Raw genomic sequence first — 24,750 nt, 5'->3', positions numbered from 1 at the left:
AGTCCCATTGCTGTTTTGGGGAAATGAGCCTCCAGCGTGAGGATGGCCAGGCCTGGGGACCCCGCGGGGGTGGGACCCTGGCGTTGAGGACGAGGGTTAGGGTTATAGGATTAGCAGTCAAATAGCTGCCACTGAATGCATCGCGTGTGCTGGGGTTTCGTCTCAACACAGCCTTGAGGCAGGTATTCTTAGAGACAAGGAAACTAAGGCCAGGGCCGCAAAGGGACCCGTCGATGGCCAGGTCACACCAGGTCTGCCTGACCCCTGAACCCACCACTCTTTATTTTACATCATTTTGCATCATTAGAGACCGATAGTATTTTCTTAGACTACCTTAGTTCCAATTCTACTTGGTTACAATTTAATGGCTTCAAAAAAGAATAAGAAAGCGAAGAAAGGAAGCCAAAGAACTGAATGGGAAATAAGAAGGAAGAGGAGGAAGGAAGGGAAGGAAGAACCACATCCCGTCGGGCAGAGATGCTGCAGGACCAGCGGAGGGCGTTGGACGGGCTGGGAGGTGGGGTGCGGGGGACCTCCCACCACCCGCTAAAGGTCCAGCTGCTCTGGGGACATTTTTGGTGTCTTTCGAACGGTCCTGAATCAATCGCGGTGTTGAACCCAGGATTCTCTGTGAGGCAGACAGGATTCCAGCCACAGCCGCTCCCCTGCCAGCTCTGTCTCTCGCTCTGAAGAACGAGGTTCTGGCTTCGAGGGGCTCTGCGTGAGGCCCCGTGGTGCTTGGCACGGAGCAGGGACTTTCCTCTCGATGGAGTGAAGCTGGCCCAGTTTTTAGACTGTTTAAAGTGAATTCAAGAGGAACAAGGAACGCCTCCCCCAAATTTCCCAGGAAGCTGACCATCCAGCTGCAGGGACAGACGTTTTGTTTCCCTGGTAAGCGCACGTGAGCCGTCAGATGGCAGTGTGTGTGGAGCCGCTGGCCCGAGAAGCAGGGGTGGCGTCTCACCACCTCCCACACCTGCAGACAGCTGGGGGCTCCCTCCCACCTCCCAGAGCTGCCCACCCACGCCAGACGGTAGAGGCGACCCATGTAGCCTGTACTCTTAGCTCCTTCTTTGGCGCCTGGTTTAAGACGGGAATTAATCACGTCTCATGTGTCCCTGGGATTCCTTTGTAGTGGGGTCGAGTCTTATTTTGCTTTGGGGATGGGAGGAAAGGGGATGGCCCTGCATCCAGAAAGAAAACTAGAGACCTCCCACTCTCACTGGGGATGGTCCCTATAAAGGTCGCAAGGGACGCAGGGAGTCGGACGTCGGCCTTTCCCAAAAGGGTGCTCGCTGGCAGATAACTTTCCAGGGCTCGGAAGGAGCTGCCTTGGGTGATAGGAAAGACACATGCAACTCGATTTCTCTGCTTGTCCTGAATTGATCTGTCTTTTCCTGAGACTCTGAAACGGCATGTTACAAATTAGCTGCCCGGGTAGCCTCTCGTTCTATTCCTAATATTCCAAACGTGTAAGCTGAGCTCCCCATCATGTGACAGCACCTGCATGTTATCTCATGCGATCCTCGTAAATTGGAGGGCGGGGGGGGGTGGGGGCGTCATTTGCCCATTTTACGGATCAGGAAACCGAGGCTCAGAGCTGTTAAGGAAGCAGCCCGAAAATAACACAGAGCTCCGGGTTCCTCTATTTTCCTAGCCATGCTCCATTTCTCGAGAGAGTCCGTTGGGTGTTTTGCGGACTGGCAGACTGGGGCTCTGGAAAGCCCTTGGTTTGAGTCTGGTTAGCTTGTGCACACCTCGTGGGGCTGGTGGCGTTTGCAGAGAAAACTGGCTAAATCTTGGTGGGATATCCCCCTTTTTGGAGGTGGGGCCCTTCTCTAAGCCCTGAGGTAGCTCTACAGGCAGAGTTTGGCCCAGCGTGCTCCCCGAGGCTATGGAAATTCCTCGGACCCAGGAGGGCCGCTGTGATCTGAACTCCCGGGATCTCACATTCCCAAAAGCCCTTGGGTTGGAGCCACTTAATTGTTTTTGCATTTGCAAATTATCCCAAGTGCGGCTGTCCATTCGGTCCATTCGGGGGCCTCTGTGGGCTGTTCAAGGATCCAGCTAACTTACTTTTACCAGCAGACCTGGCCCTGGAGGCCTTCTCTGGGCTGGACAAGGGCAGTGCTCTTAGAGCTCCAAGTAGCCGCTGGCCCGATGTCCCTGGGGCGACCGTGTAGCTGCCCAAGAGTCCCGGCTGATGTATGGTCAGACGCTCAAGGCTCCGCTGCCTGGCAACAGCCGTTGTCCAGGAAACAGGAGAGCCTACACTGACGGGCATGCGCCCCTCTGAGCCCCCTGCTCCCCGCCTCTCCTGCACTGTGCCCCGCACGCAGGCTTGTCATCAATTTGCCTCGGCGAGTAGACACGGCAGGGTTTTGATCTTCACTTTGAAAACCACTGTCTCTCCTGGGAGACGGAGAAACAGGTAGCCGTCGGGAGTAATGAAATGTCAGCGTATCCAGAACCGTCTTCAATTGTGGCCTTATCTTGTCAAGGTCCTGTAGCCCAATCCCCAATTTCCAAGCTCTCGGGCCTGATGTCTGTCTTGTCCTTGGTGGTGCACAAGGCAGGGTGCTCCAAAAGGCTAGAAGGTCCGAGCCCTCCGCAGGCTGCAGGTAAGGAGCCCACCCTTGGCATGTCCTTACTATGGCCTCGGTCTCTGTGGCAGGTGGAGAAGGACACTGGGGTCTTTCCTTTTCATCGTTCCTTGCATGGGGTCAGTGATTTAGCTTGGGAGGCACAGGATGGCTCTTTACCGAACTGGATGCTGAGAACTGTCAACCTGCCCTCGTGTGATTTATCTCATCATGCTTGGTTGGAGAGAATGTCAGCCCGGCTGGGTGACAACCCCCCATCCCAAAACAGGCAAATGGAGACTACAGACACCTCTTGACTCAGCTCTAGATAGTCCGCTGAATAACAGACATTTGCTCTGCTCTGTTCCATAGAGCGCACCTCTGGTTGTATGTTGTACCCTCTTTACTGCTCTTCATGGAATTCTCCCAGTGGCATAGCTCACTCACCTTTTTGTGTTTTGCGAGCAGTGGGGTGGGGCAGACAGAGGAAGGACTTAGAGTCAGACTGCCTGGGTTCAAATGCCAGCCTCTGCCGCCCGCTGATCCATGATCTTGAGAAAGGCACGTCATGTCTCTGAGCCTCGGTCCTCTGATCTGTGAAATGGGTCACGTGGGGATGAGCGGTAATGTCCGTGAAGCACCCAGCTGAGTCTGAGCCAGTAGGGGCTGGATCACCGGGCCCTTCTGTTCCTTTGAACTTGGAAGATAGAAAGTATGTTCTTCGAAATGCCAAGTGGCTGCAGGGTGGTTGGCTGGAATGTGAATGAGGCATCACTTCACACATCTGCTCTTGATTTAGCACATCCTGTGCAAGGCCCCAGGCACTCCCCAGGCCACATTCCTGCGGGGACCTTCGCCAGCTGGGCTGGTTCCTCAGCCCTTAAAAGTACGAGTGCTGGCGACTTTTCTTTGATTATTTTCCATTTTTGAGCATGACTGACTGTGAAGTGGGAACTGACACATGGAAACCCAGAATCTATGGTGCGCTGCCTTGACAGATTGATTTTTCCCTTCCAGCCGCGAGGCGATCAGATGGGGAGGACGGAAGTTTCGACCCGGATAACAGGAAGGTAATGCAGGGGCAGACCTGCTTTTGTGGGGACTTCTCCAGCTTGAAGCCTCAGGCTCCTCCCCTTAGGTTGTACTCCTTAGGGATTAGGCAGGACCACGTGGAACGGGGACCAAAGCTAAGAGGTGGTGCCACCAGCCCCCTTACAGTTAGGACGAGCACATCTCCTACCAAAGTCCTCATTCTATGCTCTGGAACTTGGTCATGGTTCTATAACCAAGGAGATGTCTGAAAAGAAAGGAAAATAAATCAAAATGCATATTTTAGGGTTTGGCCCATGGGCTGAGTTTGCCCGCCCACCCTGGCTCGAGAGGTAAGACCCCCTTTGCTTGTCTTTAAGAAGGTAGGAAAGAGCCCAAGGCTGGCCTCCCCGGCTGTCCCCTTCTGAAGCCATGTGGGCCCCGACCTCCCTGAGCCTCAGTTTCCTCCTCTGTAAAGTGGGGCAATGCCGCTGCAGGTGACCTCAAAATTCACTTCTGTTTTTTTTTCTCAGCAGAAGACCAACTGGCTGATTCTCAAGGGGGACGCGGACACTAGGACCAACTCTCCAGACCTAGACAGCCAGTCTTTGTCCCACAGTAGCGGGACCGATAGAGGCCCTCTCCAAACGATGCCAGGGGACAACGTTTACTCACGTGAGTGGTTCTTTTGAGCAAGGAGTTGTCAGTGTGGCATGAAAGTCCTTACAGAAAAGGGGCCCACAACCTCGAGCCAATCCCCCCCCGCCCCGATCTAAGCCTTGCTCACTAAAAACTATGAGAGCAAACCCACAGACAGAATGGCAAGCCCGGTAGGAAACAGACCAGTAGCCGTGTGCTGGCTTCCCTTGGTGACACCCTGATTCAGCCAGCCTGCTGCCCAAGGGCCACGCCGGCGTCTCCCGGAACTCTCCAGAGCTGGCAAGAGGGCAGAAGGCCAACTCAGGCTCCTGGGCTCCTTTGGGAAAAGGGCTTGCAGGCTGCCAGGCTGGAAGGTGAGGGCCCGTCTCCCTCCGGAGCGGACAGGAGCATGGTCCAGGGGGGCGAGTCCAGACTCGGAGCCGAGAACGGCATTATCGTGTCTCCTGTGCTCGTCTTGGGCGAGGGGCCGGGAGCTGGGACTCCAGATCCTCAGGGAGTGCAGGAGACAAAGGCCACGTCTGCCTGATCCGGGGGGTCGTGAAGCTGCAGTAGGCTTGACCTTCAGATGTCGGGCGAAACTCCCCGTAACGTTCTTACGTCCAGAGGCTGTAAATTATAGGCAAAAACAACAGCAAGCTGCCGTCTGATGCCCGCGGTAGACGGTGGGCAGAGTCTTTGGGTCTCAGCGGCTGTGGGTGGGTTTCTGTGGACAAGCTTGAGGCTTAGCTTGGAAGCAGAGGCCAGGAGGGGATGGTTGTGGACGTGAGAAAGCCGAGGAAAGACGCTGGCTTCGCCGTAAGACAGACCTGAGTCCAGATCTCGGCTCACCACTCGCTGGGCCTCAGTCTCACCTGTGTGCCCGGCGGGGTCGTTCGAGACCCGGAGGAGGCGCCGCGCGTGCAGCCAGCCCTTGGCCGGGCCCGTAGTAGATGCTTATCATCATCACCGTTCTCGTGACTGTAAACCATCTCACAAATGGAAGTGCGTGTGTTCCGACGTGGGAAGAGGGTGAGAAGCGTGGAGACGATCACTTGTTAAAGAAGAAGTCTAAACAGCGAAGGCGTGTGTTGTTTGGCGTGTGATCTCTGTAAGCAGCTGTCTGCGTGCCCCGGGCCCCGTCCGCCTGGGCCTCTGCCCTCTAAATGGGACCCGGAGCCGGAGCACGGGGCGGACGTCCCCGCTGGAAGGTGACACCGGAGAGCCCCCAGGGGGTCTCGTCCAAACGGAGGCGTCCGCCTCCTGGGGAGGATCTGGAAGGGCCGAGGCGGGCTGCCCACCGCACCAGCGGCAGAGGGAGGGGTGAGGGGCGCAGGGTCGGTTACAGGAGAACCAGTGGGCGGGCTCTGGACCAGGCAGCAGCAGTCCGTCCTCCAGCCCTGCTCTGCCTGGTGATGCAGGACTTGCATGTGGCCCCCGGCCACTGGCCTGGACCATGGCCTTTTCTGTTTTGCACTTTGTTTTTCCTAATGCAATTGAGTTTGGAAGGTGGAGTGCTCCTGCTTTGCCAGCGCCCCAGCAGCCCCCAGCAGCCCCCAGCAGCCCCCATGCCTTGAGGGCACCAAAGCGTTAGCCCCGGGACTCGAGAGCAGCCAGGAAAGGACTATCTGGGGTCCTCAGGGTGGTCTTTTCTAGCTTCAGTCCTTCCCTTGCTGGGAGGTGAGTGGGCCTGCATCTGCAGGGGGGCAGCTGCTGTGCCCAGGGAGTCCCACTTACCTCCTGGCCTGCCCGTGGCTTGGGGCTTAGGGAGGTGGGGACGCCATCTGGGGAGAAGCCTGGGCGGGAGACGGGCCGCCCCGACCCGTTCGTGTTTCCTCACCTCTGTGCACTGCCTCCCTCATCTGCACGTGCCGGACGAGGTGCCCTGGGGTGTGACCCGTTCGTGTTTCCTCACCTCTGTGCACTGTTTCCGCATCTGCACGTGCTGGACGAGGCGCCCCGGGGTCGTCCCAGGCGTCCCCCAGGCGGTGGACCCTGTGAGACCCGGAGGCTGTGCACGTGTTTTGGCCAGTCACACAGCTTCAAGGTCTGTTTGTCAACCCCCGTTCCCTGCTGCTGTGTTCCGATCACAAGCTGCAGGTGTAGCCGCGGATGGGAACGGACCGCCTCCCATCCAGGAGCGCCCGGCCGGCAGGAATTGGAGAGCCTATGCTAGAATTCGTGCTCTGACTGGGGCGAACCCTCCAAAGTACAAACAACCTGCGTATGTGTGTGTGTGTGTGTGTGTGTGTGTGTGTGTGTGTGTGTGTCCTCCTTCAGGGATGCAGGCTCACAATGACCATGACAATGGTTCTGTCATCCCTTCGCTTTCTACACAAGTTCTGACGTCAGTTCCTCCGAATGGGAAACCCACTGTGTCTAACAATTGCAATTGTGCCTTTGTTTCTGTCCTGGTGACATCGCCTTGTTTCCCAATGTGCATGGAAATGGCAGCGAGGACCCAGGCTGCTGGTCGTGCCTAGGTCAGGCGTGCCTTGCTCTCTGCCGGCCTCTTGAGACATTTGGACAGGATGAGCACAGTCTTAAACTGAGAAGAGAGGGGTATCCGCCTTCTTTTCTCGGGTTCCTTCCTTCCAGTCTCACCAAGTAGCCCCCAGTTGTGAGTCCATCAACACCCGTTTCACTTGCAAACAACCGTTATTGAACAAAGTGTTTGCAAGCGGCAAGGCACGCCTGCCGGCATCCTGGGCCGTCCATCTGTAGCGCACCCAAGGAGGGTAGGACTGTGACACTCAACACAGTGGGCCCTCAATAAATGTTTGTTGAATTGAGATGCATTAAATTCAACGGGTATTTATCGAGCACCCACTCTGTGCCAGACGCTGTGTAGGGCGCCGAGGGGAAGACCGAGAAGGCAAGAGCAGCCCCTGCCCCAGAGACGCGTGCGGGGAGCTGGGACAGGGAAAGACGCCACTGAGAGCAAGTGCACACGCACCCTGCTGCCGCCTGCCTGGGGTCCTCCGTGGGCTCTCGGGGGCCAGGCACAACCTCATCCCGCTCATGACACCGTCAGCACATCTCACCTGAGACCGCATTCATCATTCAGTCATTCATCCACCCCTTCACCAGACGTTAACTGAGCACCTACTATGTGCTGAACACCGTGCTAGGCAGCGGAGAGGAGGTGGTGAATATGGCCCGGTGCCTGTTCCCCAGGGAGGCAGACAACTGACAAACCAGTGTGACATCCCTCTCCGCTACGGCAGTGGTTCTCAGCCAGCGCTGTCAGCCCCTCCGAAGGAGGTGCCGTTGAAATACACATCGTATGACAGACTGCTCATTTTCCTTTATGCTACGCTTAGGGCATTATCTGGACTGTGCATGTAGTAGGTTATATTATGGGCGAATCTGATTTCTGCACGGGAAAGGGATGGTATTGATTTTCTGTTACAAGAAGAGGGTCTTGAGCCTTACAGGATGAGATTCACTGCCCCAGAAGAACACGAGGTGGTGTGGGCCCCCCTCCCCTGGTCTAGACCCTGTGGACCGGCCTGCTGCTACTCTGGGTCCCACCTTCCTAACCCTTCACGTCCTGTCCCCCCTTTTGAGGTTTCCCACATCCCCCTCCAGGTGGTCACAGGTGTGCTGAAGTAAGACAAAGCCCCGGGCCAGCTGGAGACCCTTCCCTGAGGACTCAGTGACCCCTGGAAAGGACCCTACCCTTCCAAAGGGAATAAGGCCCTTCCTCAAATCCCAGCACGTGAGGGGAATTAGGGCGGGCTTGGAGGTCGGGGTGAGGAAAGCTCCACATTAGAAACCAAGGCCGTGCAGATGGTTGGTCCCGTGCACGCCCACCCTGCCTGTGGTTTTGCCGTTTTACATCACCTTCTGCGCGTCTGTCCCCACGGAGTCCCGTCCCCTTGTCTTCGCCTGCTGCCCACCCAGTCCGGGCCTGGGCTGGGGCTGGGATCCGAGATTGCCTCCTGGGTCCCTCACCCTCAGCGCCCACCAGTGTGAAGCTCGGGAGACAGCACCTCTGTTCCCCTTTTCGTGCCCTGCGGGCAGGAGGAAGGCGGGTTTGAGGGCTGGCCGGAAGTGGCTTTCCTCACCCCTGTTAGTCCTCTGGAGTCTCCAGGCAAGAAAAAGTCATTCTCACATTTCTTAGTCCACGGCTGAAAGAGAGAGAGACCTGATCCGCTGTCTGCCAACCCCATGAGAATTTTGGGGGTTGGGCAACCCTCAGTCTGGGCGTTGGGGCCTGAGGACCCCAGGCGCGGAATCCACAGGCGTCGCACTGACGGGACCTCAGTCGTGGCCCTCGTTTTTGGACAAGCAAGAGAAGGCCCAGGGACAGGGTGTGACCGCCGAACAGGTCCTGGGGCCAGAGCAGAGGCCAAACAGACAGCACCCCGGCCCCAGGAGCTGATGGTCCAGAGGAGGCGGGGACACAGACAAAAACCACGTTAGAAAGTAAGGCCTATGGCGCGTGCAGGTCGGGGGGCCAGGCGCTGCCGGTGGCTCGGGGAAGGGAGATGCTAAGTGAGCAGGTGTGAGGGCTGCAGGCTTGAAGGGGTAGGTGTGGGAGGGAGCCCTCCTCACAGAGGTGAAGCCTGGCTGCTGGGCCCTGGGGGAGGGCTCGGCCTGGCCTCCGAGTGGAGGACGGACCTAGGGGTTCTCCGCAGAGCCCTGGCCGCCGGACTGTCGGGGCAGGAGGGGAATTGACGTCATCCAGGCTGGGGGAGGGTTCTGGGGGAGGTAGTCTTTTGGGGGTGTCCTGGGGTGCTCTGAGCAGTGTGAACAGCACGCACAGAGCTTCGAGGCGAGAAGCAAGGGGGCAGTTTGGGAAACAGAAACAGGAAGCCAGTGGGGAGGCGGGAGAGGGCAGCCCGAAACAGCTGGTCTGTGTGTGATGCTGGGAATTTTCTTCTCTGTCTGCCGGGGCCCGGGGTCGGTGCAGCCCGGCCGCGAGCAGGAGATGAGGTGATGGGTTTTATGTGTTTAAACACGGATGGGCAGCTTTGCAGAGGGTAGACTGGAGGCTGCTGGGCCGGGGCTCAAGGGACTGGGGTGTCCAGATAAGCCATGGGGAGGCCCCCCTGAACAGTCTAAACAGCAGGACTGGTGCAAGCAGTCGAGGAGGGGCGGGGTGTTGGGGGGGGCGGGATCAGGAATGACCCGGGGCGTCCTGGCTCAGGTGGGCGGAGGCACCTCTGTTCAGAGCTGGGCAGGAACAAGGTGGGTTCTTCACGTCGAGTCGGGAGGCTGAGACGCCCAGACGGAACTGCAGGGCCGTGGACGGATGGGCTGGGCGCTCAGGAAAGGATTCTGGGCTGTAGGCAGAGTCACAGGGGTCCTCGGCTCCGGGATGGGCCTGGGGGCCCGGGGGTGGGTGACCTGAGACCCAGGCCCTCCCCCAGGTGGGTTCCTGAGCTGTGTTACTTCTCAGAAGGGTCTGAGGCCCAAAGAAACTGTGGGTCTCCTGCTCAGCACCTACTTCACTCCCGCTCCTCAGCCCGTCTCCCACCTCCATAGGACTGGCGGGGAGGGTGGAGAAAGTGTGGGCCGGGGGAGGCCCAGGGGTGGAGAGCGCCCGGGCCAGCGGAGGGGGCGGGGGAAGGCTGGGAGGGAGAGGCCCGAGGGAGCTGGGGGGCTTGCGCGGCACCCGGCATCCAGCAGGTGGCTGGGACTCCCCTGGGGCAGAGACTGCTGGGGAGGGCATGGCCCTCCCGGCCTCTGCCCCCGCTCACGTTCGGCCCCAGCAAGAGCCGTGAGGGTTCCGGACACCAGGGAGGGTCCCTTGGCCCCGGAGAAGCCCCCTCCAGGTGCGAGGGGGGCCCAGGGCAGAGCCCCCTGCCGTTCCCTGGGGGCTGGCTGGGACCCTTCGCTCTTAGCAAGGCTCCCTGTGCGCCCCGTGATGGGCAGGCTTGCCCCCAGCCGGGGAACTGGACAGGGTGTGGCCTCAGATTTGTGGGCAGGGGCACAGGCAGTGCCTGAGCCCCTCCGGTGTCCGGGGGAAGGAGCCCACGTCCCAGGCCACAGCTCTCAGGGCCTCCTCTGTCCCCCTACACACAACTCTGCCCGGGTCTCCCACCCACCTGGGAGCTCTGTCTCCCCTCCCCGCCCCCCGCCGGGAGCACCTTATCTGTGACCCTGGGTGTCCTTTCTCCCCTGAAGACTGTTAGCTCCTGGGGAGCAGGGTCCAGATGGGCCCCCCGTGCCTCCCCCTGTGCCCGCAGCAGCCCCCCAGTGAGTGCCCACGGGGCGGTGGGTGCCCAGGTCTTCCCTGAGCAGAGCCTTCCCTCCTTCGTGGGCCCCAGCATGGTGGGGGGTCGGGGGGAGCGACAGAGTGCATGAAGTCACGTGAGGGGTCAGCAGAGATGGCTAGATGCGGGCGCGATCCCGCTGGCTTGAATCCTAGCCTCTCACTTGCTATGTGACCTTGGGTACGAGAGCAAACTTCTCTGGGTTTGGAATCGCCTCGTCTGTAAAAGTGGGGATGATCCAGTCCTCCCGGCAGGCGGCACCTGGGCTTTGGGGCTCAAACGTGGGCATCCTATGGGCTGAGCGCCGGGGTGTCACACAGAGCTGGTCAGGTGCACAAGCCAGCCATGGTGAGCCTTCAGTGGGCCCCTCTCACTTGCTTCTGAAGCCTGAGGCTCAGACGGCCCGAGGGGCCTCCTGTTCATGTTCCTAGGGGCTGAAGGGGATCCCAGCCCCTCCTTCCCCAGACGGGGATGCCAAGGCTCAGAGAGGGGACCCGAACCTGCACAGGGCCACGCAGCTGCAAACTTACATATTCACACATCAGTGAACTGAAAGCCGTTCACCATCCTGGTGAAAGTGACGAAGATCTGCCCAGGGAAATGGCTTCCTGACCGCGGTCCACAAAGCATCCTGGATGCCATGATGAGCCATGTGCCTGTAGCTGCACCTGAATAGTGATCCACCTGCAAGGGGCCTCTCCTTGCCCATCCGTCCAGTGGTTCCTCTAACCTCTGACAAGCCAGCCCAGAAGACGGACAGAGCCAAGGAGACCCAAGATCAATCCCGGCAGAATGCTGAGGGCAAGGTTGCCACAGGTGGGCTTCTGGGAGGAGGTGACGGGGAGCCTAGTTAGGCTGAGCTTGGACGTGGGGCGTGGGCAGGTGTCCAGTGGTTACAGGGCCTGATACACCTCGGGGTCATGAGTACCCAGCTGCCACCTGTCCAGGTCCAGCACACCTGCCTTCTCCCTGTGTGCCTTTTCTCTCTCTCTAATATACACACAGCACACGCTCTTAAGGCCAGCCACTGCCATATGCCAGGCAGGTCCCTAGAAGACTCCCACGCCTGCAAACCCTCACCAGGGCAGAGCTGCTGGAGCAGATAGGGTTACTGGTTCGCAAAGCTAGGGTCCTGGGAGATTGTCTCATCCTCTTCGTGAGTAACAATTTGATCTTATACAGGTCACTTAATTTCACTAGGCCTCAGCTTCCTGAAATGTAAAATGGGCTCATGTGTAATGCCTTGGCTTGTGACAGTCAAGAAAATCTCTGGATATGTGAAGGGACCTTTTAAACGGATGGTTCTCAATCTCGGCTGTACATGGGATCCTGGGACCTCTGAAATCTACTGATGGCTGGTCCCATCCCAAGAGAGGCCAATTCCAATGGCTCTTGATAGCATGCCACGGATGTGATAGTGGAGACTCCTCTCTCCCTGCTCTTCCCCACTCAGTACAAATGAAAAGCCCAAGAACAATAGGGCAGACAATCACAGAACTCTGGAGCGTAGAGAGAGGAAGGTGGACTGGCTAGAGACCTGAGGACTTGAGGAAATATGCAAGACCAGTGTCTCTCACCTCCCATGCAGTGGACAAGGTGACCAAGTAGATGACTGCCCTCCCTGGTACCCAGCAGAAGGCCTACTGGCACCCAGCAGCCTGGAGAATAGGCCCAGCGAAACACTCTCCATCCGTGGCTGGTGTCTTCCACCCCCACCTCGTGGTACGGGGCAACCAGGGAAGCACCTTTCACCCCAGGTTGCTACCAGAAACACCAGGTGGACGCAGCAGACCGGAAGAGCACTTTAACAAGCATTCTGAAAACTGAACTGTCTTCGGACTCACAGCCCATAATAAGCCATGCCCCACATGTTAAACCTAAACACAGTGACAGCCTGCTAACATGGAAAACTTAGCTAGGATCCAGGTCTCCCAACATAATATCCGAATGTCCAGGATGCAGTGGAAAATCACTCATCACACCAAGAACCATGAAGATAACTATTTGAATGTGAAAAGGCAATCAACACATCCTAACACCGAAAACATCAGATATTGGAATTATCCTGAGAAGGATTTTTAAGGCAGTCATCACAAAAATGCTTCAACCAACAATTGCAAATCCTCTTGAAAGAAATGAAAAAGAAAAAAGGAAAATCTCACAGAAGAAATACAAGTTATAAAAAAAGAATCCAATGGAAATTATGGGAAAGAAAAATAAAATAACCAAGATTTTAAAATTCACTGAATGGGTTCAATAACAGAATAGCGGGATTTGTCAGAGGAGAGAATCGGTGAACTTGAAGGTAGAACTACAGAATTATCCAACTTGAACAGCAGAGAGAAAATAGCAGAAAAGAATGAACAGAGCCTCAGAGACCTGTCAGACAGCACTTGTATCACTGGAGTCACAGAAAGAAGAGAATGGGTCTGAAAAATAGTCAAAGAAATAATGCCTGAAAACTTAACAGATTTGGCAAAAGGCATAAACTTAACGTGCTCAAGAAACTGAGTGAACCCCACGTAGAATAAGCTCAAAGTAATCCACACCAAAACACACCATAATTAAACTTACAGGGCTTCCCTGGTGGCTCAGTGGTTGCGCGTCCGCCTGCCGATGCAGGGGAACCGGGTTTGCGCCCCGGTCTGGGAGGATCCCGCATGCCGCGGGGCGGCTGGGCCCGTGAGCCATGGCCGCTGAGCGTCTGGGGCCTGTGCTCCGCAGCGGGAGAGGCCGCAGCAGAGGGAGGCCCGCGTACCACAAAAAAAAAAATAAATAAATAAATAAAAACTTACAAAAACTAAAGACAGAAAAAAATAATACTGAAAACAGCCTGAGGGAAAAGACATATTATTCTCCCTACTGGGGACACCAATGCAAATGACAGCCAACTTCTCCCCAGAAACCATGGAGGTCAGAGGAAGACGGCACGTATTTAATGTGCAGAAAGACATTTGCTGTGGATGTGAATTCTATCTTGGATGGAAATATCCTTCAGGAATGAATGGAAAATGGAGACATTCTCAGACAAAGGAAAACCAAGACAAGTTTTCACTCGCAGACGTACTTGGCTAAAGGCAGTTCTCCAAACAGAAAGGAAGTGATGAGAGGGCTCGGAAATTCAGAAAGGAAGAACATCAAAACAGGTTAAAATAGGGGTCAATATAACAGACTATCCTTCTTGTGATGAGTTTCTTAAATCATTGATGATCAAAGCAAAAATTGTTACACCATCCGATATGGAAGCTCGAGGCAGGTAGAAGAAAGAGCGAAGACAGTCATAGCTGATGAGTGAGGAAGATGAAGTGGCCTGAGTGGAAGTAAGGTCTCCACAGCTACCGTGAGACCAGAGGCCGGTAGCCTGAGCACAGGGGATTTTAGAAGCCGGCTAGGTGATAGCAGCGCATCCGGGTAGAGAGCTGCTGGTTTAGAGCAGGTAAGGCTGGAGGTGAGGGCATAGTTCTTCTCGGGGCCCTAAGGGTTCCCAAGCCTTCGTGTGTATCAAAATGCCCTGGAGGGCTTGTAAAACACAGACCGCTGGGCCCCAGCCCCAGAATTCTGAGTCTGTACGTCTGGGGTGGGTCCTGAGAATTTGCCTTTACAGCAAGCTCCCAGGCATGGCGGGTGCTGCTTATTGGAGACGCCACTTTGAGAAGACTACTCTAGCATCCCCGACTGATCAGGAGCTCCTGGGTCTCAGCTGAGGGTCCTTTAGATCCTCAGCCCAACAGCCTCACATGCCCGAGTGTGCCTGGCTCTGGGTGTAAATTGGGAAGCAGGTGTGTTCTGGAGGGACCTCAGGACTGTAAGTCAGGAGGCCCTTGTCTCGTGTCCCAGGGCTGGGTGACCTTGGGCAGGTCCCTCTGTGTCCCTGGGCCTCAGTTCCCCTTCTGTGAAATGGGAGGAGCTGGCTAGGTCACTGACCTGGCGGAGCCCAGGGCAACCAGGAGGAGCGAGGGATACCCGGCAGGCCTGGCCCGAGCGTCTGGCCCCGCTTCTCTCCCTCCAGCTCCGCTCTCCTCTGTTTCATGCATCGGAGTTTTCACATAGATTTCCTGTGACAAGAGGGCTCCTCGGCTAAAACCAGTTTGAGAACCCTGCCCTTGATGTTGTGAAAGGCCTTTCCTGACCCACATCTGGAACCTTCCCACAGATTACCCTGGGACAAACAAGTCCCCGAGGCAGGTCCCCAGCTGAGGCCTTTCCTGCGGGTGTGACCTGTACAGAATGTCTTCTCTGACCCTCCACCTCACAAGACAGGCACCTGGATGGACCAGCATCCTGTGCTCAGAAGCGGGCCTTTCTGGAGTGGGCGGGTGGGTGGACGGACAGGCAGTTCTGTGCACAGCGCCCGTCTCACCTTTGGAGGCTCAGTCCTCCGGTTTACAGCCTCGTGAACACAGAGGGGTGGGACCCGCCGTCCCCTCTGAGCCCTCGTGGGCAGCCCGGTGGCTCCCAGGAGCCAGTGCTATTGCCTGAGCTGTGGGGGACAGGGACCCCCAGATGCAGCAGACATGGCCCCTGCTTTTTACGGGCCCACAGGCTATGGAAAGACAGTTCAGGCAGCCTGGAAAGGCCTCCTAAGGGTGCTTCTAAGGGTGGTGGAGGTCCCCTGCCCCTCCAGGGGGCCCAGGCTGTGCCCCTTGGCCTCCCCTCTGGGGCACATCCCACGCTGACTTCTGAGCCAGGAGTTTCCGCTCTGCTCTCTCCAGACGTGGCATTGAAGCGGTTAACAGGGGGTGGGGGCGGCTCAAAGTCCTGGGCCCCCCAGAGCAGCCAGGGGTGTGATCAATGGAGGGAGACCAGGTGTGGGGTTCCCACAGGGAATCCAGGGCCCAGTGTCTCAGACTGGCCCTTTGAGAAGCTAGAAATTAGGATTTTAATGTGAAATCCCCCAACTGCAAACAGCTCAAGGGTTTTGAAAAAATAGTCTGCAGGCCACCTCTGGTGGTGCTGGGCCTCCACTGGCCGCCTCTGGCACAGGATGGCACAGCCCTACCCTGCATGGGGGCCCCTTCCTCCCTCTGGCCCCTGCTCTGCTGGTCAGCCAGGTGAGGAGCTTGGCCTGGTGATAGAGGCTCCCAGAGGACGCAGGGGCCTGCCAGGCCGGGTCAGGCTCCGTGATGTTCCTGGTGTCATGGGCGGGCTCGGGCATGTCACCCACTTCCCGGCTTCATCCGCAGTCAGTGCCCTGGGGATAGAGGTCTCGAACGAGGCAGGTGGGATCTTCGGGGCCATCCCATGTCACCTGCGCAGCCCCGCCGCCCGGGTGAGGCCCTCTCCTGCGCCCGGCCGAGCCTGGCTGCGTGCGTGACAGCTGTGCTGTGTCTGTTCCAGGGTTCCCCTATTCCAAGTCTGACCCTGTCCCAGGACATGGCAAGAATGGCTTGGACCACCGGGTAGGTACTCGGCCCCGCACGCCCCGCACGCCCTCCCCAGCACATGCGTACTAACGGCCGCCGTGAGCTAGGGCGGCTCCCACGGCTCCGTGAGCGCACGGCCAGGAGGACGGGCCCTGGGGACCCTGCTCCCCCACCCACGTCTGCCTGGCTCCACCCAGGGCCAGACCACCACCCGGCAGCACCCCTCCTCCCCTCCGCTCCCAGCCCCCAGGGAGACCTCAGTGTCGGGGGGCGGGGGCAGCGGGGCCACCCAGAGGAATCAGACTCTCTTTAAGGCCCTCCTGACCGTCCTTCTCCTGTGACCTAGAGCCTAATAAGGATCTTAAAGGAGGGAGGGGTTTCGTGAGCCATGTGGGCCCAGAATCCACTTCCTTCCCTGGAGCGCCCTTCCTCCCCGGCCCCCGGTGTTCGTCCCATCACCTTGGTTACCACTGATGGTGCCCTTAGCACTGTGACCGTAACTGGGGCCACACCGAGGGGCCGGCTTTCTCTGCCCGCTCCCGGCCGAAGGCTGCTTTGACTGCCCCCTTCCCAGCTCTCTGAATCCGGGGACATGAGAACGTGGGCCCAGACAGCGTGGTGCCTGACCTGTCCCCCCGCTGGGCCCTTGTGTTTGTCCCTCTCCCCACAGCTTTGCTAGGTCTCCAGTGGGGACCCGTCAGGTGGAGCGGGCGTGATGACACCAGACCCCCGCCAACCCCCCGTCACACACACAGACACACACACACAGACACAGCCCCAGGAGATTTGCTACCACTGAGGCAGCCTTTTCCCGGTCGGAGGAAGTTTGTCCACAAACCGAGGCCATTCACCCCCCAAGAGAAGCCACTCAGACTTCAGTCCCCGTGTGTTGACCTGGGGCGGCCCCAGCAACAAGTGTGTAACGCAGGGGACGGCGACCCCTCAGGCAGACCTCAAATGCAGGGTCCAGGCCATGGGGCGCATCCAAGAACAGGGACGCCAGCACGGAAGCTGCGGGTGTCCTCGGGCCGTTCTCGGTCATTCTCGAGCTCTGTGGGCCCTGCTGCTGTGTGTGTCCCGGGCCCAGGTGCCTCTGCATGGTTTGCTGGAGGGAACCCCGCCCTTCCCACTAACCACTCCCCCCCACCCCGCTTATTCAGAATGGGCCGAGTCGGAGCGGCACGTGGCACGCTTCTCTGAGTTCCCGTCTAAGGAAGGCTGCAGGGGGCGTGAGCAAGCAGGAGTCTACAGAACTCCCACGGCGCCGGGGGACGTAGATCCTTAGGCTCAGCGTGAGGGTCCTGAGGGCGGTGAGAGCCAGTCAGAACGTTCTCTGATCACCTGGCACGGCTGTTCTCTGACTCAGGGGCCGTGAGTGCCGAGGTCACGGACTGGGCACGTCCACGCCGAGGCGTGCCACTCCCCAAGCCAAGTCCTGGGGTTTCCCTCAAAATCTGGGAGACAAGAGCATGAACGCCAGCACTTCCAGGCTTGCGTCATTGGCGGCCGGGTTATGCATCCTCTAGGGAGAGTCCCTTCTTGGTTGCCAGGCTGGAAGGACGCGGGTCGACGGCTGCCAGCACCTGTGGGGAGGGCGTGGCCTCCGGAGGCTCCACCCCCAAGGAGTCTGGGAACAGCTGATCCAGACACTCTTGGCGGGGACACCGTCTTCAGGCCTCTCCTAGAGCAGAGAGCAGGCTCTTAAGCTTTACAGAGTCGAGAGCTGAACCCTCCGGGAATGTTTCCCCTGCTGGCCTCAGGGTGGGGGGCAGATTGTTAGAAAGCTGTGAGTGAGCCCTTCGGAACATCCCGGGGAGTCGATAAAGATGGAATTCATCACCACGTGAGGATTTTTAGCTTTTCACATTAGAATATCCAGGAGATTGATAAAAATTATTGTTGACTTTTTTGGGGGATTCTTTTTTCCCTACCAATGTTCTCTCCTATTTTTTTTTTCTTCACTCTTTCTAAGACTCTAATGTAATCGTATGCCTGTTTCTCAGCTGAAAAGCCAGATAATTTGATGACCAGTCTTTTACAGCTCAGCCATGTCAGATTAAGTTGTTTCTGGGTTTGTTTTTACTTTCTGAAAGGATTCCAGGTGACCTAAAGTAAAAACCCAGATGCAGAGTGACCAAAAACCCAGTAACACCAAATCCCAAAGGAGAGGAAAAGAAAGAAGTAGGAGAAAATTATATCAGAGACACACAGAAGAACGCCGTATGGGAAAAACCATCGACGCTTAGCTGTGAGCTTCCTGAGCCTGACCGGTTGTGTAGTTCTTATTGTCAAATGGAAGGAAGGAAGTCAGTAAATCAGGGGAGGCAGAGATGTGCCTGGTTCTTGTTCTGGAAGGGATTTGTCACAAGGGGCCAGCACCATATGCCCCAAAGCTTGTTAAAATGTCCTGATAAGTAGCCCGCCACAGAGCCTGACACATGGTAGATATTCACACCTCTCTGTAGAATAAATAGGGAAACAGCCACCTACTAAAGGCTTTCCTGTGGATGAGACAGCATTGGTTCCAACATGTGCCACCCGGTCTGCTATTAAGAGATTGACCGCTGGTCACCGACAGATCCACACGGTAGCCCCTTGGAAGGAGTCCCATTTTGAAAAACCCTGATGCTAAAGTAAATAAGAACAGACTGAATTTTCCTACTAAATGACAAAGACTGTCAGGTTAGATGTTTTTAAAAATAAAAGAAGAAAAACACGTATCATCATGAGATGAACACGAATTATTTTTTAATGGATTAGAAGTCAAAGGATGGGAAAGAGATACCGAAATCACAAGTAGAAGGAAAGCAGGATTAATATCAGATAAGGTAGAAGTTAAGGCTAAGATGAATTAGTAGAATTTGTGGTAAAAAGAAGGAACACTAGTTCATGATGACACAAGTTATAAAGCAATTAACAGCATTCATAACTTTAAACTTGCCAAGCAACATGGCAATGCCAGAGACCTTGATAAAACGCAAGTATGGTAGGCCGTTTGAACATGACTCTTTTGAAATCAGACACGGATCTAGTGAAGGAGAAAAAAAGTATGGGGATCAATTTAATAGTGCAAACAGCGAACTTAATCTAATAGGCGTATGAAAAAAATGCGTATATTTTGAATCGGGTTTTCACATCTCCATAAAACATTAATAAAAAGTTTCATGTATGTCACTACAAAGAAAACCTTAACAAATTTTGAGAGTCGGATATGCTGGAAAGAACACATGCATTATCATCAGGCAGCCCCGAGTTCAAATCCCAGCTCCGCCACTTCCTGGGTGTGTGTTTGGGCAAAAGTTACTTAAATTCTATGAGTCTCTATTTCCTAGTCTTAAAAAAAATTATCCTTATCTCTTAAGGTTACTGCCAGGACACATAACATTATAGTTGTAAAATCTTCTATAGCGTAGTTCCCAAACGAATAGTTACTATAAAAGCAAGTCTCTACTCCTTCTTACTTCCACCTCAGTGCCTAGTGAGTAAAATGGCACAGTCCGGTGTGAGCTTTAGCAAGAAAAGAACAATGGTGAATGGCCACGATTTCCTTCTCACCGTTATCAATCCCAGTATAATTTTTGAAAAGTAAAATGCACGGGTTAAATTTTTTACAGTTCCATATATTAGCTGTGTGACCTTGGGCAAGTTGCTTCACGTCTCTGAGCCTCGGCTATTAAATGGTGATAATAATCACCACTTGGCATTTAGAAGGCCAGGAGTAGAGAGCTCTTTCCCTGCTCTGGACTGACACGGTGACCCCCGCCTCCCCACCCTCCCTCCTGAGACTCTCTGTCTAGTCTCAGAGCCTGGCGGACCAGAGGAAGCCGGTTCTGCTGCCAGGAAGTGGGCTTCCAACTGCCCAAGGTGGTGGCGGTGGCCGTGGAGTTTACAGCCTGTGATGCAGGGCAGCGGGCACTAGGGGGCGGCATTTCTCTTTCTTATCGCGGCCGGGCCAGGTGGGAGACAGGTTTGCCTTGCTTTATGCAGGAGCTTCCCTAAGCAGGCAGGTGCACGGGGGTCCTTTTCAGTGGCCTGAGAAAATATCTGCAAATATTGCTCTTGAAAACTCCCAAGGGGAATCATTCAGTCAAGTGGAGGAGGTGCAGGGTCACGGAGAGTCACCGGCGGGTGACAGGTTGCCGGGCTCTGGGTCCCAGTGCTGGGATTAAGGTGAGGCATTCAGGGCACTTGCCAAAGGACTCAGTAATCAAGGTAAACAAGGTAATACAATGTTTTGAAAAATCCAAATTAATGAAGAAAATCCACGATGGACAAAGTATCAGAAATGTAAAGGCCAGCTCCTGCCCTCCACTGAGGCGCTTACCTGCCTCGCCGCCCTCATCCTGGCGTCTCTGGGCCTCAGTTTCCCCTGTTCAGGATGAAGGACATTGGACTCGGTGCTTTCAGAGGCCTCGTCCTGCCCCCGCACTCACTAGGACCGTGACCAGCTCCTGACTTATCACCGCTTGCAGTAAATTAGTGCTGAAAGCTCTTTCCCTGTAACACATCCCAAGAGTGAAGAATGTAATCCCTTCTTTAACTGCAGAGCTCTCTCCGTGGAAATTTAACCCCTGTACCCGGTTCCAGAAGCGCTGGCCAAGAGCCCTGACCCCGTGTCAGACTCTGTACCAGGTGCCAGGGGTACGGGCACAAATAAAACATTTTTCTCCACTGTGGGCAGCGGATGCAGGGCCAAGACAGAGTTGGACAGGGGAGGGACTGAGTGACCCTGCGGGCCTCGGCACCTGCACTGTGGGGCAGGAACCCTCTGCCGAGGTTTGCAGGATGGCGTTTTCAGGTGGGTAGGGCGAACGAGAATTCCAGACGTCAGGGTTGGCTGCCGGTGCCGTGGGCAGGTGAGGGAGGCACCTGAGACGGGTGGCCGGGTCCGCGCCCCCTCCGAGTGCCATCCCTGGGCGTCGTCAGCCTTCACAGCCACCGTGATCGTACGGGGTGCTCACGACACTTGGGGTCTGTGCTGGGGACTTTACAGACGCCGGCCACCCGGGCCCCCGGGGACAGTGCGTCTGGAGGGGAGCAGAGCCGTAGCCCTAGCGAGCCGCCCTCCGGGTGCAGGCCAGCTGCGGGCCGAGGGGCCGGGCGCCCTGGAGCTGTCCTCACAGCGGGAAGGAGCTGGCTGGACAGGCAGGGGCAGCTCAGGCCTGAAGGCGGCGGGAGGTATGTGAGCAAACCCGCCGCGTGGGAGGCCGGCAGCCCCAACGAGCGCGGGCGGCCACACGGCCCTTCCAGAGCCCGGCCTCAGTGGGCACCGTGGGCTGAGCCTCCTCCCCGGCCAGGCCGCCAGGACCCCGGCGACGGCCCGCCCCCCGCAACCTGCCCCCTGCCGCCCTCTCTCTTTCTCTTCCAGAATGCCAATCTGGCCCCTTGTGGAGCAGACCTGGATGCCAGCTGGGGCACGCGAGGTACAGGAAGCGGGGACCCCGTGGGTCTCTGGCTGGGGCAGGGGTCGCTAACAGGTTTGCACGAGTTTCGTTCTGAAACCTCCGCCGGCCAGGGCCGCTGGCAGAAGGCTTCCGAGCATCGTGGGGTCGCGGAGCCTGGGGCGGCCGTGTCGCTGCCTCTTCCGGTCAAGGACTGGTTTACCTCCGTCATAATGTTGCCTGAGATGCGCCCTGCGCTCCCCCTCCCCCCGGCGCTCCCCACCTCCTAACTCAGACGCTCCTCCGTGGCCTGGCCCGGGCGCTCACCTCGAGCGCTGCCAGCCCCACCCTGACTCACGTGTCACTCCGGGTCACCCGGGGAGAGATCTGTGTTGGAATGACCGTCCCACGCCAGGGCTGAGGCCAACCCAACACCTACTGTTGAATTCTATAGCAGCAAAGGAGGCAGAGACACAGTGAAGAGCCCGCGGGCCTGAAGTTGGGTCAGATCCTGCCCCAGCCCTGCTCTCCGCGTGGCCTCCCAGGGCTTCACACCAGCAGGGGGGCCTGCAGGGAGGCTGGTGTTGCTGGAGAGACCCGGTCACGCGGCAGGCGCCGGCCCAAGGGCTCTGCCAGCTCTGAGCCGCCGGGCCCCGCCATGCTCGCTCACGATTGTCACCCGAGGGCGACCGGAGCCTGCTCTCTTGGGCTGTTTCGCGCTGGATGTGGGAGTGGAGGGAGCTCTGAGTGGCCTCCGGGCCCCCGGGCTCAGAGCCGGGGCGGCCAGGACCCTGCATGGCACATGGGGATATTCAAGGACCGGCCCCCCGGTGCCCAGGCCCTCGCCAGGGTCTCCCTCCCGAGACAGGCTTGCTTGTGGCCGAGATCCAGAGATGCTGCCCTGTGGGTTCTGCGTGCTCGCGGAGGCCTCCCATCCGTACGACTTTATTTTTTAACAAGCCGCTTTTAGTCTGGAAGAAAAACCTTTTAAAAAGCTAGCATGCGGAGCTCTGTATTGAAAAGGAGGAGCAGCTGAAGGGTAAAGAAGGTAAAACAGTAAGAGGCAGGGGGGTTCGACCCCAGCAAGGCCGCCTGTCTCCACGGGGGTAAACCGAGGCAGGCCCGGACCACCAGGGAGACAGCAGCACAGCTGAGGGAGAACACAGTGCCGCGTCTGGCTCCCAGTCTGGCCTGCAGCCTCCTGACCGTGCCTCCTGCTCCTGGCTTCCCGCCGGAGATCCCAGAGCCCGGCCCCCTGCAGCTCGGAGGAGGATGCTGCGGGCGGGGATGGAGACCGCAAGGCCCGGCCCGCCGCAGGGTGGGGGTCCCGGACGGGCTTGCTTCCACCTTTGGGCCGAGCTCACGCGTGTTCTAACCCAGCCCCTGTGGTCTCTGCCTTCTCTTACAGAATACAAGGTAAGAGGGGCCGCCCGCTCCCGCGCTGACCTCCAGCTGCCGAGCTGTACCTGCCCAGGTTAAAAGTTCCTTTTGTTGTGCTTTCCCTGTGAAATGTGTGTGTCAGATGCAGACGCAAGTATGTACCTCTCCGCTGGCCTCGGGCTCGGCTCTTTTGTCCCCGCACATGCCTGCTTCCTGGGTGAACCCGGACTTTCTTCTCCCCGCAGATCTATCCTTATGACGCCCTCATCGTCACAAACCGAATCCGCGTGAAGCTGCCCAAAGACGTGGACCGGACGAGACTGGAGGTGAGAGGGGCCCCGGGGGTGGAGGGTCACGTCTGCCGAGCGAGTCTCTGCAGCTGCCTTGACGTCCACAAAGTCGACGTTCCTCGCCCCCGAGGTCCCCGTGGCGACCACGCGGTGCCCGGCCATGGGCTTGGAGTCAAGGTCCCCCGTTGTTGCAGAGACCGGAGAACGTGGTCATGCGCCCAGGAAGGATGGCTGTGCAAAGGGGGGCGCAGCTGCTTGCGGTTTGGGGCAGGAAAGCCTTCGTCACTGTGCTTAACTGGGCAACATTCGCCTCTGCCCTGAGCACTGATATTCAGAAAATCGGCCCAATTCATGGCTTCTCGTTTGACCACGCTCACCCGGATCTTGAATAATACTGAGCTCTGGGAGCAAGTGTACGTTTAAAAGACCCTCAGGTCAAGGGCACAGACATCTGTTGACCGGGCCCCACCATGAGCCACGGTCCCAAGTGGCCAGAGTGCGTACCTCATCCGTCTTCACTGTCCTCCCACAAGGAAATCAATGGCCAGCAATGGACTTCACCTCCCCAGCCGTGTCAGGAAGGTTTCACTGGGGTGAGGGGTCTGGAGGCTCCTGAAGGCCCAGGGCCACCTGCCCCACCCGTGCCCCGGGGCTGGGAGCACCTGAGGCAGAGTGTGTGTCCGGCCAGCGCCGGCCCCTGCCCTGCTGCCTGTGTGGGCGGGGGCTCAGGTGGCTGCTGGGAGGGAGCCGGAGGGGCGTGGATGTGGCTGAGGGGCTCAGGAGGGCTGCCAGGTGGGAGCCAGTCCGAGTGGAGACCAGGCAGGTCTGTAAAGAAACGCCATCTCAGGTGGTCCAGACAGTTGCTCTGAAGCCCTGATCCCCGCCCTTTAAGATGAGTGGAGACCAGGCAGGTCTGTAAAGAAACGCCGTCTCAGGTGGTCCAGACAGATGCTCTGGAGCCCTGATCCCCACCCTTTAAGATGAGTGGAGACCAGGCCGGTCTGTAAAGAAACGCCGTCTCAGGTGGTCCAGACAGATGCTCTGGAGCCCTGATCCCCGCCCTTTAAGATGAGTGGAGACCAGGCAGGTCTGTAAAGAAACGCCGTCTCAGGTGGTCCAGACAGATGCTCTGGAGCCCTGATCCCCGCCCTTTAAGGTGAGTGGAGACCAGGCAGATCTGTAAAGAAACGCCATCTCAGGTGGTCCAGACAGATGCTCTGGAGCCCTGATCCCCGCCCTTTAAGGTGAGTGGAGACCAGGCAGATCTGTAAAGAAACGCCGTCTCAGGTGGTCCAGACAGATGCTCTAGAGCCCTGATCCCCACCCTTTAAGATGAGTGGAGACCAGGCAGGTCTGTAAAGAAACGCCGTCTCAGGTGGTCCAGACAGATGCTCTGGAGCCCTGATCTCCGCCCTTTAAGATGAGGATATTGACACTGGGTGGGTGGCTGTACCCACGAGAGGTCACATAAAGCCCCTTGCCCAGGGTACGGGGTAGTGGTGGCAAGGAGGGGACAGGGACGCTGGTGTGGCTGCAGCAGTCGGGGGAGGCGTGTCCATTTTGACTTCTCTGTTGCAATAGTAGGAACTTGACCCGAAGTGCTTGAAGCTAAAAGGGAATTGCCAGCTCCTACGACTGAGGGGTCCCTTCGGGTGGGGCTTAATCATGTCTCCAGACCCAGATTCCCTTCTTCCATCTCTTGAATGTTTCCTCTGTGTGTGTTGGCCTGACTGATGGACGGACGTTCACCTCCCCTCCCCCGGGCTCAACGTCTGCAGGGAAGAGACTCGGGGGTGAGGGGGGGCTCCTAGAGGGGCTCTGAGACCTGGGACCTTGAGACAGGGAGGCGGATGCTGGGCTCACAG

The 24,750-nt window shown here is 57.3% G+C and overlaps 1 protein-coding gene across 18 annotated transcripts in view; it reads left to right on the top strand.

The window, feature by feature from the left end:
• Positions 1-24,750, top strand: part of ABLIM2 (actin binding LIM protein family member 2) — a 75,052-nt gene that overhangs the window by 36,415 nt on the left and 13,887 nt on the right. For 4 of the 18 annotated variants that reach the window (XR_008617935.1, XR_008617930.1, XR_008617931.1 and 1 more), the window contains 7 exons: positions 2,502-2,621; positions 3,600-3,652; positions 4,145-4,286; positions 15,809-15,870; positions 21,203-21,257; positions 22,624-22,689; positions 22,841-22,921. Coding sequence is in view for 2 of the 18 variants with exons in the window: in XM_055086234.1 (XP_054942209.1) it covers positions 2,502-2,621; positions 3,600-3,652; positions 4,145-4,286; positions 21,203-21,257; positions 22,841-22,886 (416 nt within the window). In the remaining 16 variants the exon portion in view is untranslated. Of the gene's footprint in view, positions 1-2,501; positions 2,622-3,599; positions 3,653-4,144; positions 4,287-15,808; positions 15,871-21,202; positions 21,258-22,623; positions 22,922-24,750 lie in introns of all 18 variants that reach the window. The other 14 variants (XR_008617941.1, XR_008617938.1, XR_008617937.1 and 11 more) reach the window with 9 other exon arrangements.

Source organism: Physeter macrocephalus, chromosome 7 (assembly GCF_002837175.3).
Source record: "Physeter macrocephalus isolate SW-GA chromosome 7, ASM283717v5, whole genome shotgun sequence".
Classification (NCBI taxonomy): Eukaryota; Metazoa; Chordata; class Mammalia; order Artiodactyla; family Physeteridae; genus Physeter; species Physeter macrocephalus.
The sequence above is the reverse complement of the archived record's forward strand: the minus strand, read 5'-3'. Positions and strand labels throughout refer to the sequence as shown.